Below are 17,939 nucleotides of genomic sequence, written 5' to 3'. Positions count from 1 at the left end.
TCTTCTCCATTCCTCTGTCGTTCCCTCGTGTTATTCTCTCCTCTTCTCCATTTCTATGTTGTTCCCCCACGTTATTATCTTCTCTTCTCCATTCCTCTGTCGTTCCCTCATTGTTATTCTCTTCTCCATTCCTCTGTTGTTCCCTCACGTTATTCTATTTTCTCTTCTCCATTCCTCTCTCGTTCCCTCACGTTATCCTCTTTCCGCTTCTCCATTCCTCTGTCATTCCCTCGTGTTATTATCTTCTCCATTCCTCGGTCGTTCCCTCGTGTTATTCTCCTTTCTCTTCTCCATTCCTCTGTCGTTCCTTCGTGTTATTCTCCTTTCTCTTCTCCATTCCTCTGTCGTTCCCTTGTGTTATTCTCCTTTCTCTTCTCCATTCCTCTGTCATTCCCTCGTGTTATTCTCCTTTCTCATCTCCATTCCTCTGTCGTTCCCTCATGCTTTGGCCAGCTGCACACACTTCTCCCTTGGATTTGTAACAGAGCCTTAGATCAAAAGTTGGATCCTATAAAACACTGGGAAGGAGTCATTGTCACAGCGGACTTTCCCTCCAGCTCTCTTTACCCCCAATCATCCTTTTCTCTTCTCCCCTCTTATTTTTTCTTAACTCTCCTCTCTTCTTTTCTTCTCTTTTTTTCCATGCCTCTCATCTCTTCTCTTTCCTTCTCTTGTATTTCTTCTCTTTGATTCTCCTCTTGTCTCCGCTCTTCTCTTCTTTGATAACCCCTCTCTCTCTCCCCCTCTCTGTTAAATTCTATATTCTTATCATACCTACTTCATTCTCTGTTTTCTCCTTGTCCTGCTGTGTAACACGGTTGAAAGCTTGCAATGGTAGCCTGACTCCTAGGTTAAATACCCTCCTGGATCCCTTTCAGGTGGTGGAATGGATTAGACCGTGGTATTTAACATTCATGGTCAGGCTGTCGGAGGACAGGTGTCCAGCACAAAGTGTCAGCTAGTGACCGCCGTTACAAGTGGTGCCTGTTGACTTGGATAATATGGTTGAGCCCAGCTCAGTGTGGAGTGAGCTTAGAGGGGTGACTGTAATGATGTTGAAACCTTACACTCTTTCCTAAGTTAACCCAGGCTCATTGAAACATACCACAAACATATTACTACTGTTGTCATGTGACCCAGGCTAACTGAAACATACCACAAACATATTACTACTGTTGTCATGTGACCCAGGCTAACTGAAACATACCACAAACATATTACTACTGTTGTCATGTGACCCAGGCTAACTGAAACATACCACAAACATATTACTACTGTTGTCATGTGACCCAGGCTCATTGAAACATATCACAAAGATATTACTACTGTTTTCATGTGACCCAGGCTCATTGAAACATACCACAAACATACAGTATTACTACTGTTGTCATGTGACCCAGGCTCGTTGAAACATATCACAAAGATATTACTACTGGTGTCATGTGACCCAGGCTAATTAAAACATATCACAAATATATTACTACTGTTGTCATGTGACCCAGGCTCATTGAAACATACCACAAACATACAGTATTACTACTGTTGTCATGTGACCCAGGCTCGTTGAAACATATCACAAAGATATTACTACTGTTTTCATGTGACCCAGGCTCATTGAAACATACCACAAACATACAGTATTACTACTGTTGTCATGTGACCCAGGCTCGTTGAAACATATCACAAAGATATTACTACTGGTGTCATGTGACCCAGGCTAATTAAAACATATCACAAATATATTACTACTGTTGTCATGTGACCCAGGCTAATTAAAACATATCACAAATATATTACTACTATTGTCTTGTGACCCAGGCTCATTGAAACATATCACAAACATGTTACTACTGTTGTCATGTTACGCAGGCTTATTGAAATATCACAAAGATATTACTACTTTTGTCAGGGACGTGCACAGGACTTTAGAGGGGCATGTGCTCAAAGGCTGAAAAGGAGCTCACTTATCCTTGAAAGACACTTTTATCACTGACTTAAAAGGCCCATACATCTCCATAAATGTTCAGGGGGGAGGGAATAAGTGCTTACTCTACAGACCCAAGAAGAAGTGCTGTATATTCTGTATTGTTTAATATAAATGCATTTAAAAAAAAATAAAAATAAAAACAAAACGGCATAAAAAGGGCACTTTTTTATGAGGCACAAAAGGGCAGGTGCTCTAGCACCCTTTGGGCTCTATGTGTGCACGTGCCTGACTGTTGTCATGTTACCCAGGCTCATTGAAACATACCACAAAGATATTACTACTGTTTGTCATTTGGGGACCCACCAGAAGAGGGCCTGTGGTACATTTTGGGTCCTGGCCCATAGCTTGAGAAACCACACACACACACACACACACACACACACACACACACACACACACACACACACACACACACACACACACACACACACACACACACACACACACACACACACACACACACACACACACACATACAGAGACAACAGGGTAACTCACATGCAGTATTGGTATTGGTATTGGTAGCATGGTGTGTTTATGTGCCAAGTGTCTGTGGCAGATGGCCGCAGTGAACCCCCAGCGGGGAATGTTTTCCATTCCTAAAATGGTCAGATTTGTGTGTGTGTGTGTGTGTGTGTGTGTGTGTGTGTGTGTGTGTGTGTGTGTGTGTGTGTGTGTGTGTGTGTGTGTGTGTGTGTGTGTGTGTGTGTGTGTGTGTGTGTGTGTGTGTGTGTGTGTGTGTGTGTGTGTGTGTGTGTGTGTGTGTGTGTGTGTGTGTGTGTGTGTGGCGGAGGGGGGGGGGGGCCCACACCAACTCCAACACTGCATAAATCTCATGGTGAGTGGGGATAAGTGGTCAGATAGACTAGCCTGGATGGATGCGACTCCAGTCAAAGTATCTAACATCAGTACTGTATGTGTATGGTACTGTATGTATATGGTATTGTATGTGTATGGTACTGTATGTGTATGGTACTGTATGTGTATGGTACTGTATGTGTATGGTACTGTATGTATTGTGTATGGTATTGTATGTGAACAGTATTGTATGTGTATGGTACTGTATGTGTATGGTATTGTATGTGTATGGTACTGTATGTGTATGGTATTGTATGTGTATGGTACTGTATGTATTGTGTATGGTACTGTATGTGTATGGTACTGTATGTGTATGGTACTGTATGTGTATGGTACTGTATGTGTATGGTACTGTATGTGTATGGTACTGTATGTGTACAGTATTGTATGTGTATGGTACTGTATGTATATGGTACTGTATGTGTACAGTATTGTATGTGTATGGTACTGTATGTATATGGTACTGTATGTGTACAGTATTGTATGTGTATGGTACTGTATGTATATGGTACTGTATGTGTACAGTATTGTGTGTGTATGGTACTGTATGTGTATGGTACTGTATGTGTACAGTATTGTATGTGTATGGTACTGTATGTGTATGGTACTGTATGTGAACAGTACTGTATGTGTATGGTACTGTATGTGTATGGTACTGTATGTGAACAGTATTGTATGTGAACAGTACTGTATGTGTATGGTACTGTATGTGTATGGTACTGTATGCGTATAGTATTGTATGTGTATGGTACTGTATGTGTATGGTACTGTATGTGAACAGTACTGTATGTGTATGGTACTGTATGTGTATGGTACTGTATGTGAACAGTATTGTATGTGAACAGTATTGTGTGTGAACAGTATTGTATGTGAACAGTATTGTATGTGTATGGTACTGTATGTGTATGGTACTGTATGTGTATGGTACTGTATGTGTATGGTACTGTATGTATATGGTACTGTATGTGTATGGTACTGTATGTATATGGTACTGTATGTGTATGGTACTGTATGTATATGGTACTGTATGTGTATGGTACTGTATGTGTATGGTACTGTATGTGTATGGTACTGTATGTGTATGGTACTGTATGTATATGGTACTGTATGTGTATGGTACTGTATGTATATGGTACTGTATGTGTATGGTACTGTATGTGTATGGTACTGTATGTGTATGGTACTGTATGTGTATGGTACTGTATGTGAACAGTATTGTATGTGTATGGTACTGTATGTGTATGGTACTGTATGTGAACAGTATTGTATGTGTATGGTACTGTATGTGTATGGTACTGTATGTGAACAGTACTGTATGTGTATGGTACTGTATGTGTATGGTACTGTATGTGTATGGTACTGTATGTGAACAGTACTGTATGTGTATGGTACTGTATGTGAACAGTATTGTGTGTGTATGGTACTGTATGTATATGGTACTGTATGTGTATGGTACTGTATGTGTATGGTACTGTATGTGTATGGTACTGTATGTGAACAGTATTGTGTGTGTGTGTGTGTATGGTACTGTATGTGTATGGTACTGTATGTGAACAGTATTGTGTGTGTGTATGGTACTGTATGTGTATGGTACTGTATGTGAACAGTATTGTGTGTGTATGGTACTGTATGTGAACAGTATTGTGTGTGTATGGTACTGTATGTGTACAGTATTGTGTGTGTATGGTAATGTTTTTCACCATCATCTTGTCATCTTCCCTGTTCAAGGATGTTTATTCCTCCCACGGACTCCAGCTAACAGAGAATGACGATGATGGAGAGATAGAGTTTGGTGTGAATCTGGAGCCCTACTCCCTCTTCGTGGACCTCGTTCCTGGGGTGAGGCCTCGTCATCGCTCTTTATAGTTCCACAGGAGGATGCCCGTGTTCTCACTCCGTTCCCCTTGGACCCCCTGTTTGCTGCATTGCCCGTCGGCAGCGCTCTGGTCGGGAGGATGCCCGTGTTCCCACTCCATTCCCCTTGGACCCCCTGTTTGCTGTGTTGCCCGTCGGCAGCGCTCTGGTCGGGAGGATGCCCGTGTTCCCACTCCATTCCCCTTGGACCCCCTGTTTGCTGTGTTGCCCGTCGGCAGCGTTCTGGTGAGTCTGTACGAGACCAGACTCCGAACTTTCATTTTCATCCATGGACTCAAGAAGATATTCCAGTGTACTTTTTGTTTGCCCTTTAAAGGGACAGCGCTGCATATTTGTTGTTTCTTGGACTCTAGTGTATTTCACCCTTAAAGGGTCAGTGCCGCTTTTTGTGTGTAAATAATTCATGCCCTTATTTTTGGCTAAACTCTGAATACCTGTCTGTGTTGTGCTATTGGGGTCGCTTTACAAACCACAACAGTGTGTCTCTCTCTCTTTTAGGGGCAGATGGAAGTGTGACGAGGGGGCTGCCTCTGTGAGGGGTGGGTGATCTGACTGTCACAATGTTCTGTTTTTATGGCCAAGGACAGAGACAGGGGGCAGATTGTGGCTGACTCCAGTCATTAAACTCTGCCCCCAGGATGCTGAGGATGATGAATCACTGGGTCCACTTCTGTGGTGGTCCTCCTCCCCTCCTCTCCATCACCTCATCAATCACAGGCTGATTTCGCTCCTTAGGAAATCATTATATATTTTTTTTTGGAAAAAGATGAGCTAATGTGGTATTTCTAAATATGTGTCTCAAAACTTATGAGTGGTCAACATTCTCCCACCCTCTATCAGAGTTGACGTTATTTGAAATCATGATACTTTTGTGCTGAGAAGTATCCTGTACGGGCAAAAAGAGGTTCCTCAACGTTACATTGTGGTTATGTTCAACTGCACTGTGTATTTGTGTTACTGAATGAGACTGTGTATGCTAATAGAAGGCCAACCCCAAAAAGAGGATGGAATTCCATTATGCCATTATTCTCATGACAAAAAAAGATAGAGACCAAACTCCCCCAACAATTTGCAAGCATTGCTATTACCCACACACACGCACACATGTGCACAGGGAGGGTAGAGAGGAGAAAGAGAGAGAGCGGGAGAGAGGGAGAGACAGAGAAAGAGACGGATAAAGAAAGAGAGGAGAGAGAGAAGGTGAGGGAGCCAGAGAAAGAGAAAAAGGACAGAGAGAGAGAGACAGAGAGAGAGAGAGAGAGACTTCAACTCATTTTCTTGAAATATTTCACATGAATATTGGCAGCAGTTGTGCAGCAGAAGACAAAAGGAAATGAAGCCTGACCGTGGAGCCAAAGACAACACACAGTGTGAGAAAGTCTTGCTGCAGTTACTGCTCTCAGCGCGGCCAGAACTGATCTCAATCTAGGCTATTAAACTGCCTCTGGGATACATGGAACATATAGGCACGGAAATGTATTGACGATATAGGCGGGGGATGTTTGTCATGTGTGTATGTCGGGGTAGGGGAACGTTTTTTCCTCGCTGCACACACAGTTAATGAAAAAAGCGGAAAACCAGCTACAAGGAATCTGAATTATCTGAATTATGACGTGATAAACTGTGTGGGTCATCCTAGGCCAACGAAACTACTCTGAACTAATCGGTTAGTTGGTTTTATCCACAAGTGTTTCCCATTTGCTGTCATGAAGTATGACGTCTTTAAATCACATGTGGTCCTCATCTTTCAGGAAATAACTATTTTAATTACTAACTAACCTACCTCAAATCCACCTTCTTCGCAACAGTCGTGATTGAAGGAAACAGATGGATTCATTGACTAATCAACTGATGAAGTGATTACAAGTTTGACGGGTGATATTGAGGTACCTAACAGTACTAACTACAGTAGCTTGTGATATTATGTAGAGAATTCATATTCAACAACTGACGAAGGCCAGAGGGCCAGAAACATTAGTTTTGTCTGGTCCTTGGTGGGAGTTAAACAAGTATCTATTATTATTATTATTATTATTATTATTATTATTATTATTATTATTATTATTATTATTATTATTATTATTATTATTATTATTATTATTATTATTATTATTATTATTATTATTATTATTATTATTATTATTATTATTATTATTATTATTATTATTATTATTATTATTATTATTATTATTATTATTATTATTATTATTATTATTATTATTATTATTATTATTATTATTATTATTATTATTATTATTATTATTATTATTATTATTATTATTATTATTATTATTATTATTATTATTATTATTATTATTATTATTATTATTATTATTATTATTATTATTATTATTATTATTATTATTATTATTATTATTATTATTATTATTATTATTATTATGTATTACAATCTCCTTTCTTCTCTGTCCAACCTCATCTTAAAAGAAAAACCTACTTTCTGACAACTTGATGCACAGAACAGAATCAACTCTGTTGTCTCTTAATTACTTTCAGAGAACGGAGGAACCAAAAACTGTTTCATCGTTTATCCATTTCAGTCACATTATTATTATTATTATTATTATTATTATTATTATTATTATTATTATTATTATTATTATTATTATTATTATTATTATTATTATTATTATTATTATTATTATTATTATTATTATTATTATTATTATTATTATTATTATTATTATTATTATTATTATTATTATTATTATTATTATTATTATTATTATTATTATTATTATTATTATTATTATTATTATTATTATTATTATTATTATTATTATTATTATTATTATTATTATTATTATTATTATTATTATTATTATTATTATTATTATTATTATTATTATTATTATTATTATTATTATTATTATTATTATTATTATTATTATTATTATTATTATTATTATTATTATTATTATTATTATTATTATTATTATTATTATTATTATTATTATTATTATTATTATTATTATTATTATTATTATTATTATTATTATTATTATTATTATTATTATTATTTGTTTTGCCATTTCAGGACTGGAGAGTAAACATACATACAATTAAGCCCATGGTTGGTTACTGACAGCAGAGAGATTGAATTAGTTGAATGAATGAATGAATGAATGAATGAATGAATGAATGAATGAATGAATGAATGAATGAATGAATGAATGAATGAATGAATGAAAACTTTATTTAACAGATTGCAGAATGGGTACAATACAGTACGGCTCAATACATACAATTGTTAAGGGGATGCAGACCTGAGAAAGACGTTTGTCTTGTTTCCATCAGGGTCCCCCATTTTCAATTCATATAGAAACATTTTCAATTCATATAGAAAACATTCATTCATTCATTCATTCATTCATTCATTCATTCATTCATTCATTCATTCATTCATTCATTCATTCATTCATTCATTCATTCATTCATTCATTCATTCATTCATTCAATTTTTATTTTTATTTTTATTTTTATTTTTTATTTATCCTTTATTTATCCAGGAATGTCCCATTGAGATACAAGATCTCTTCTTCCAGGGAGTCCCAATGAAAATACCATTGAGAGAAAGCTCTCGTTTTCAATGTTGCCGAGAGAATACAGCCAATAAATAAATAAACAAGAAAATAAATTAATTAAAGCAACTGCAAACTGGGGTGAAATGGTTGCGCTTCGATGGTGGGATGTGGAGGTAGAACCCAATTGCAGGAGGAAGGTTCCAGGGACCAGGGGTGCAAACATGTGCAGAACACTCAAATACAATTTGTCCACAGTTAAAACTGGACTAAAAGGAGCTGATGTTCCAAAATACAAGAAAACTAAAAACACTGTCAGGCAGGAGGGGCAGAATGTTACAGGCTGGTCATTAAGGATTTTCATTAAGGATGGTCATTAAGGATTGGCCAAATTATACTAATGTATTGAGTTAAATGGTACATTGCAGGACATTCCACATGTTGGGGGCACAGAAGCTAAAACAGATTTCCCAATTTCAGTGCAAATGGGGGTCTGAAGCAGGCCCGGACTGGCCATCAGGACGTTCGGGACGAATCCCTATGGGCCGGAAGTAAAGTGGGCTGGTCCAAAAAATATATATATATATTTTTTTCTTTTTTACTTTTTTTTTTTTTATGGGGTGGTTTGACTGGCCCATTTAGTCCACTCCGATCGGCACACTTTGGTAGGGTAGGGCTGAAAAAGTTAGATGTAAAAATGAAAATTACCACAGAAAGATGCTTAAAAATTGCCTACTAGCTCTTGCAGTGATTTCAGTCATCTCCCAGGCTACATGGTCTGTACGGCGGGCCGGTGTGGGCCAGTGTGAGTCGGTGTGTGGGACACTAATGTGGGCCGGTGTGTGGGCCAGTGTGTGAGTCTGTGTGTGGGCCAGTGTGTGAGTCGGTGTGTGGGCCACTAATGTGGGCCGGTATGTGGGCCGGTGTGTGGGCCGGTGTGTGGGCCAGTGTGTGGGCCGGAGTGTGGGCCAGTGTGTGGGCCAGTGTGTGGGCCAGTGTGTGGGCCAGAGTGTGGGCTGGTGTGTGGGCTGGAGTGTGGGCCAGTGTGTGGGCCAGTGTGTGGGCCGGTGTGTGGGCTGGTGTGTGGGCCGGCAGTGGCGCCGGCAGGATTAAATTCCATAGTACACATGCTCGCTCGCACAGAAACAGTCCATCCAGATGATGTAGCCTACACAGCGCTCTACTACAGATACACTACCCAGAGCGCAACGACACACATAGGTGACAATAGTGTGTGTGCGTGTGTGCGTGCGGGCCGGAGCGACTCTGAACGTCTCAGGCTGAATTTGTGTCCCCTAGCCCAGGGGTTCCCAAACTTTTCAGGCCGCGACCCCCAAATAACGGTGTGAGAGAGCCGCGACCCCCACTATTATAGGAGGAAATGTATGGTTTTTAATGGAAATGTATGGTTGAAACATGCAAACGTTCAAACGCACACACACTAGTAATAAGCATTGGAGGCTTTTAACCAGGGCCGGACTGGGGAATAATAATAATGCAGGACCTGTTGCAGAGGTCTTTATTCGGCATGCAACGACACTCAATGTTTTAGTGGTACACACAGCGGTTAGTTTAGCACACACACCGGAACACACACGCATGCATTGTCTCTTTAGGATCGCGGATGCGATTTGTCTCTGCGATTAACCCATCCCGTCGTCCTTCCCCCCCAAGGGCAGCCGGGAGCAGACAGGCGTCAACGTGAGCCGCGCCAGGGGACCAATCCAAGTGCTCCTGTCCGTCTTCGTCAAGGACGCCACAGCGTTAGCGATCTGTTGTTGTGCATGTTTTTCCATTGGGTTTATCTTATCGGGGGGGAAACCCTTGCAAGCACGGGGAGAACATGCAAACTCCACACAGAAAGGCCTGGGAGATACCCCACCTGAGTACCTGGCATCATGGAAACCTGGTCCCCAAGCGGGAATCGAACCCTGGACCTTCTTGCTGTGAGGCGACAGTGTTAACCACTACACCACCGTGCCGCTGGGGAATTCATTCAGGCCAGGAAATATAGTGCAAAATATAGCCCCAGTCAGGCCACTTTTTTAGCAGGGGGTCTGGGGGTCCCCCACCAGGAATTATTTTGTTACAAAGACTTAATTTCCTGCATTCTGGTGCAGGAATTTTTTTATTTGTACCCTTTAAATGCCAGTGTTTGTGATGGCATCACAAATTATTGTTAAAAGTGGCCTGACTGCATAAAAAACAAACAAAAAAAATATTAATTTCTTTGGGGAATTTTTTATTTTATTTTTTGGAAATCATCTGGCGACCGCCCCTCTGCGGCTCGCGACCCCCACTTTGGGAACCCCTGCCCTAGCCTATCCATGACATCGAACGAGAGAAACTCAATGCCATTTGGAGCATACCGCATAGCCTAATTCTCCTAATTCTCTGACACCGTAGCCTATTCTCTGACAATAAGCCTTCAGAGAAGTTTTTTGTTGTCCTTTTAATAAAGGAAGACTCTCCAAATCAGATAACACGGACGATTGCTTCTACTGTGCGAGCTGCCTGCCATTGCTGTTTGAATGAAGATTCGCTTCTGTGTCGTCAAATGTTGTGCTTAGTGAACAACGTGAGGCTGCCTGGAGATATAGCTCTAAGGTGGAAGAGCTGATCAGCAGAGTGAAGCAGTAATCTAACAACTAGGAGAATTTCAAACAGTAAATCTTTCCTTCTTTCAGATTTTTGATACACTGTTTCTCCATCAAGAAAGCTTTTTCATAATTCGGATGGCATTTTACTAACTTCAGTGTCAACTAAATTGCTAGTAAAAGACGCAGAACAATATTTGAGAATTACAGACCTGTTTAGTAGAGGAAGGAACAAGTGACTTGCTGCGAAACATGCTGGTGATGTAGAGTAGGACAGTTTAATTGGGGGAGAGACAGAGAGAGTGAACAGGCTCTTGGAATGGGTGTCTGGGAGGAAGTGGGGGGTATTTTGATGTTGATTAAACGGCAAGCAACTAATGTCATGAGTGCAAAATTAAACGACAATAAATCGAATCTAACTGAAATTGTGTAGCACAGACATTTCTATGGATCAAAACCTTAATATTATTATGGTGTAGTTAATACTTAACTACACTTAGTGCTAATGAGGCACTAAGATGTTAGTAAAAAAGATAAACCGTATGCCAATGACAGGAAGTAACGGTATGTGTGTGTGTGTGTGTGTGTGTGTGTGTGTGTGTGTGTGTGTGTGTGTGTGTGTGTGTGTGTGTGTGTGTGTGTGTGTGTGTGTGTGTGTGTGTGTGTGTGTGTGTGTGTGTGTGTGTGTGTGTGTGTGTGTGTGTGTGTGTGTGTGTGTGTGCACTGTGCACGAGTGCACATCTAGGGGCGGGGTGTAGATTTGGTCTCTCTGATGTTGACTCCTTAGCCACAGCCTTGGGTTGTTTAATACTGGGACGAGTGTTTCATAACGACCGTTGTGTGGGCCAATTTCGGGGCCCGTGCGTGGGCTGGTGCATCTGAATGTCCCGGGTTGAATTTGTGTCCCAGTCCGCCCCTGGTCTGAAGTGTAAGCCAGTCATTGGAACAACGAGTACGATACGGTTCAGAGGTCCAGTCCAATAATTAAGTGGTATAAGGGTTACGATCTCCAACAATGGCTTTGTACAGAAACAGATGCCAGTGCAAATCACACCTCTCCGCCAGACCTTATTGTACAGGATAAAATGGTGAGTAATTATCACCGGTGATAAATCTATGGGCTGAGTGATAAATCCAAGGCCTTAAGAGATGAAGCAGCCGCATGTCTATAAATCACATCTCCATAACCCAAGACAGATAAAAGACAACTGCTTCAACAACCCTCTTTCTGCTAATCACTGGGAAGCTGCTTCTGTTCCTGGACAGGGAGGACATTTCTGCCATAATTTACTGGCAAGATTGTCTATATGGCAATGGCATTTAAATGTACATTTCTCATTAATCCATGTGCCAAGATATTTGTATTTTCTATTATTTGTATTATGTTAGACACAGTAGAGATATTATATACATTTGGCTCTAGAGAACATCAGACATTTTGTTTTATTTGCATTAAGTACAGGTTTAAGATTAATATGCATATCTTGCAAAGCATTAAAGGATAGCTTACTTACGCCTTTTACCCCGTTTGGGGCATAGGCCGTCAACAAGGGTTCTCCAAGCATCCCGATCCTGAGCCAACTTCTCAAGCTGGCCCCAGGTGTGTGTCCCATCTTCTTGGAATCATCTTCCAGTCTCTGCGCCAGGTGTTTCGTGGTCGGCCTCTCTTTCTTTTCCCTTGGGGGTTCCACCTGAGAGATTGTCTTGTGATGCTCAGGGATGGTTTACGGAGTGTATGGCCAATCCATCTCCAACGCCGTTGGATAATCTCTTTCTCTGCTGGCTGTTGTTGGATAGCTGCAGATTCTCAATGGCTAGTTGTACAGAGTCTGTAATACAATAAACAATAGTGTCATCTGCATAAAGATGAACTTAACAGCCACTCAAAGACAAGCCAATATTATTAACCATCTTAAGCCTACACAGACAATGGTTCGCCTGGACATAGTGTTATACCATTGCAGATTATGAGCTTATTCTTTGAGTCAGTATCAAGTGGTATACCTTTTATGATACAGGGGAACCTACCCTTTATTTCTGTTGCAGTGTAAAGTCACCATTACATAAAAGGAATGCCCATTGCATTTGGTTGTTGTTGTTGAATAACTATAGTTTACCAGGGAATTATTCCTTTTTCAACATGTAAAGTTCTATTTAGGTGTTTTGGACCTCCTATGCAAAATTTGGTGCAAATACACTTTTTCCTCAGTGAGTGACAGCCATTTATTTGGATATTGTTCTGGCATTTTTTAAGCGGACAATGTGAAAATATATATATTTTGGTATTGCCTTCATATTTGGAGGCAACACAACGCACGCACACACACGCACGCACGCACGCACGCACGCACGCACGCACGCACGCACGCACGCACGCACGCACACACACACACACACACACACACACACACACACACACACACACACCACACACTACCTCTAACAAAAGGCCCCGCCATCATATATATTTTCTGTTGTGGACTCCTATCAATGTCCCTCACTGCATCTTATCCAAATAGCATAGTTACACACATGAATCATCAACAGGTGATTTTCATTCAAGCTACACAATAAATTATATAGTTGTCAGATCAATTGATACAAGAGTAGGCTACTTTAAACCATAGCTTCAAATGCATAAAATCCTTCACTATGATTGTCATCATCACTGTCCCATCTATCTGGCTCACAGTCCTTTCCATTCATATTATCTGGATCATCCTCAACATCCACAATGAGTTCCTCTTTTATACTTATTTTCGTGTCAGGGACACACTCCTCTCTCTATTCTCTGTTACGCGTGAGCAATGATGGTCCGATCTGCGGAGATTGGAGCCACTGGATTGGAGAAACTATAGGAATTTGCCATGGTCCTCCCAGCCCACATGACCATTTCTAGCATTTCCATTGGCTATAGGGTAAAAGCTCAGTGACAGATAAATAGATGCAGGGGATTTACTAGCCTGCATTTGGAAGAGAGAAAATCTAGATATTTCAAGATTCAGGCCATACTTGTGTGGACTGCCAGACAGCCGTTCATCAAGAGAGAATTCTCACTTCAGCCAGAGAGAAGAGAATCTCCTAATTCAGATACAATTTAAAGCAAGCCTTTATCATAAATGATTCCAAAGATGTGTCATGTTTTGCAAAACATGTCTAGTGGCACGTGGGCACTCTGCTTTAGAAGATTAAAATAAATGATGGTAAATAAGATAGGACCTAGGATTGATCCCTGTGGGACGCCTTTTGTAATGGGTAAGAACTCTGACTCACTGACTGAGCATTTCCCATTTTCACACACTGACACACTCTTGTAAAAGTAGATAATCGTCAACTGTGTCAAAGGCTTTTGACAGATCTACAAATAGGGCAGCACAATGTTTTCTTTTGGCCAGGGTGGATACTATATCATTTACAACCAAAGTATAGTGACAGAGGTCATGCTATGTTTTGCTCTAAAGCCAGATTGGTGTGCGCTTAATATAGTATAGTATAGAATGTTTTGAGAGAAATGCTTTGAGTGGAGACAGAGGAAAGGGGGTGGTGGGTGATGTCTTACTATAAATGATAGTTCCTCTGCACCAGAGGCCAGGGGGTTACCCTGTTGTGTTTGGCATAATTTTTTCTCCCACACTATATCCTGTTGACCATGACTGTAAGCAACATGTAAAGTAGCAGGAGGTCTTCAGTAGAAAACCATCACATCATAACTATGACTCTTACAATGGTGTGTGTGTGTGTGTATGTTAGTGTGTCTGTGTGTATGTGTTTGGTGGTGGTATTTCTATGTGTTTATGGTAGATGTCATTTTCATATTCATATCCAATATAGTTATGTAGTCCAGATGGCTGTATGCTGGCTGAGACATCTGCAAAGAGACACACTAATGATGTAGGACAGACACTTTTACTGAGCCATGTAGCGCACATGCACACACACGCACACACATACACACACACTGACATATTTAAAAACTGTTTGTAAATAATTATATATATGCAAGCATGTAATTCCTGATTAATTGCAACCCTCCATTGTGTAGGTGCTCTCAAAGTAGCACTAAGCTTAAAGATTCAGTACAATGAAAATCTTATTTTTCAATCTCATTGCAATGTTTTACAGTTTTACAGTTCATATAACATTACCAAAAATGTAAGAATTGTTGTTGTTGTTGTACCATTTGATATCTATCCCCTTGGATATTAACATAATCCAACAATTTCAGACATCCAATCTGCTTCCCTGAAGAGATTGCATAATATACTTGAGTTACCCTAACGATCAATCAATCTGTCAGTTGTCAGTAGTTGGAAAGGATATCAGCTAGCTAGTCCACAAACAAGTAATGAAACTAGTTTGCTATAATTGAGCAACTGTGGCAATTTTTTTAGCACCTGTTAGGCAAGGTTAATCTCCCATAGCAACCAATCATACTGGTCCCATGAATCTGTTAACATTGAAAGCGTTGTGTATTATAATAGTAACTTGACATTTCAATGAATAGTTTCAAGTTCAAGGTTGTTTATTAATTATCACAATAAAATACACATACTTTACGGTGAAATGCTTGGTTCTGTATGACCAATAATAGAAGGCCATGCCCCCTCAACATATTTATAGATTTGGCTGTGCTCAAAGATGGTGTACTAAAACATTTATAACAAATCAAATGATACATCTGAAACTGAAAAAACATTAACATTAACAATAACCTTTTCTGACTGAATTAATATCATTGTACTGGTGCTTTAATGTAATTGTAAGAGGATATCCACAGCGGAACTCTTCTCAGTCTCCCACAAGTCTCTAGGACAAGCAGTTAATGAATTATGAAAGACAGTGGCGCTAAAGTATAAGGAACAAGGCTAACCTACACCAATGAAAAACCTGGGTTGATTAGCTGCACCTGCCCAGACCAATTTTTTTTAACGCAAAAGGGGAACATGGCGTTGCTTTCAACCTTTATAAGTAGAAAAACAGGTTAAGAAAAAAATCCTAGTTTGTGTGAAAATGGTAGGAACAGTATAATAAGCTAGAAAAAATGCTCAAAAGGATGAATGCAAGCTGCTGCACTCATTTCCATGGGGCAATTGCCCCCCAAAAAGTTTAATTATTCCCACACCATGAACCAATAATTTACACAAAGTAATAGCACACCATTCCCAATGAAGCTGCGCGATTTGAGGTATGACCCGTGACCATGGTGTAAAAACTGTGAGAGGAGAATTTTTTTTTAAATTTTTTTTCGGGGCGGGCTGACAGACAGAGTTATACTGCTTGGTTGCAGCTAAAAAAGAGACGCACCTTCACTAAAAAAGAACAGGAGAAAAATACAGTAAGTGAAGTCATTCAGAAATGGACGACAAAAAGGACAACATTCCATCATTTGGAGTATGTTCACAGCATACCCCTGATGCCCCAGACATGCATAACCCCATCCTAATCATTTTTGGAGAGAGAGAGAGATACAATACTTTTACATCTTACAGGCAGGCCAGCACCGCAACCCCAGTCTCTGCCCAGTCACCAGTATTTATCTGAGCAGAGGCCAGCAATCTCTCTCTCACTCTGTCTCCCTGTCTCTCTCTCTCTCTCCCTCTCTCTCTGTCTCGGATCACTCCCCAGACTCGAACACACTGCACCCCACTCTGCACCCCCAGCCCTGCACCCCCACCTTAAAACCACCACACCCAGGTCATGCTTGTACTGTAGCAGCTGATCTCAGCTCTGCTATGTTCACTGTGTGTGAGAGAGAGAGAGAGAGAGAGAGAGAGAAGAGAGAGAGAGAGAGAGAGAGAGAGAGAGAGAGAGAGAGGAGAGAGAGAGGAGAGAGAGAGAGAGAGAGAGAGGGGAGGAGAGAGAGAGAGAGAGAGAGAGAGAGAGAGAGAGAGAGAGAGAGAGAGAGAGAGAGAGAGAGAGAGACTGGGATCCAACGGATCTAATTGAGCCTAGGAGGGGCTCTCTTACTGTCAAAACAACCCCCTCCCATCATCAGAGGCCAGCTCTGCTCCTCGTTTCTTCCATTACAAAAAAAAATAAAACATCGCCATCTTAACAAGTCATTTACATTGAGTCTTACATTTTTATTTTCTTAAAAGGAGTGAAAAAAAACTGCCAACGGGGTGAGATTATTTCACTTGCTGTTCCAATAAAAATGTCATTATTTCAAGGATTTTCTCACGAGAGGCTAAACTCACGTTGAACAGAATAGTTACCTGCCTCCTTTCAAGATGGTGGCACTTGTTGCAAGAAGAGTCATGAAACAAGTTCAGTTGGATGTGGAACAAAGTTAAATTCTCTCACCACGTTGACAGATGTTTTCACTTTGTTTTCTGAAAACATTTTAAGACTCAATATAAGCCCCAAATATTTGTTAAGAAGATGGGACTTCCCCCTCCTTCTCTTCTCTTCAACCCACACGTTCTCATTCCTCTCTTTACCCAGATCCATTATCTCCCTGGGTGTGAGATGTATAGAGTTGTGTCTGTAATAATTTGGTGGAAAGTCTTTTGTGTGTTTTTTCCTCTAATACATTTTGCATCATTGCCAGTCAACGTTAAGCCCATATTCTGTTCTGCAGTGGATGATACATGATTGTGTTCATAAGGGCAAGACGCCACTATTCAGTAAGACTGTTCAGAGAGAATATGAGTTGTGCAGGTTCTCTGAGCTGAGACAGTTTAAGTCAAATGAAAGAAAGCTTAAAGATCTGCCTTGAAGACTTGGCAAAGAGGAGAATTCTACGGTGTTGCATTTAATTGGAGCTATTTTCTTGTATTCCTATTCAAAGCTTTACGGTAAAACCCAGTGTGCATTTGCACCCCATATCATGAAGTGTTGGTTTAAGCTGTTTCTTCAGACATATAGAGAAGAATGAGTAGAAGAGACTATAATTGATAGAAGCAGAACAGATAGACAATAGAGAGCTGTGGAGGACATCACATAATAGTTATAGTTTCTCCTGGTTGCTTGGCAGGATGGAGCCAGGCTGCACTCTATGGGCTACATATTGGGTGGGGCACCAGAGATGATGTAGTGTGTAAATTATGTGCTGAAAACATTCAGGTCACAGTGGACTGGACA

At 40.2% G+C, this 17,939-nt stretch overlaps 1 protein-coding gene across 1 annotated transcript in view; it reads left to right on the top strand.

Moving 5' to 3' along the window:
- Positions 1-4,534: 4,534 nt before the first annotated feature.
- The window catches only part of fbn1 (fibrillin 1), a gene marked incomplete at its 5' end in the record, with an annotated part of 169,565 nt that continues 156,160 nt past the window's right edge, over positions 4,535-17,939 (top strand). Inside the window, 2 exon segments of the mRNA XM_084337094.1 lie at positions 4,535-4,684; positions 4,939-4,945. Coding sequence (XP_084193220.1) covers positions 4,535-4,684; positions 4,939-4,945 — 157 coding nt within the window.

This window comes from Notolepis coatsorum (genome assembly GCF_963971535.1).
Source record: "Notolepis coatsorum genome assembly, chromosome: 20".
Lineage (NCBI taxonomy): Eukaryota > Metazoa > Chordata > Actinopteri > Aulopiformes > Paralepididae > Notolepis > Notolepis coatsorum.
The sequence above is the reverse complement of the archived record's forward strand: the minus strand, read 5'-3'. Positions and strand labels throughout refer to the sequence as shown.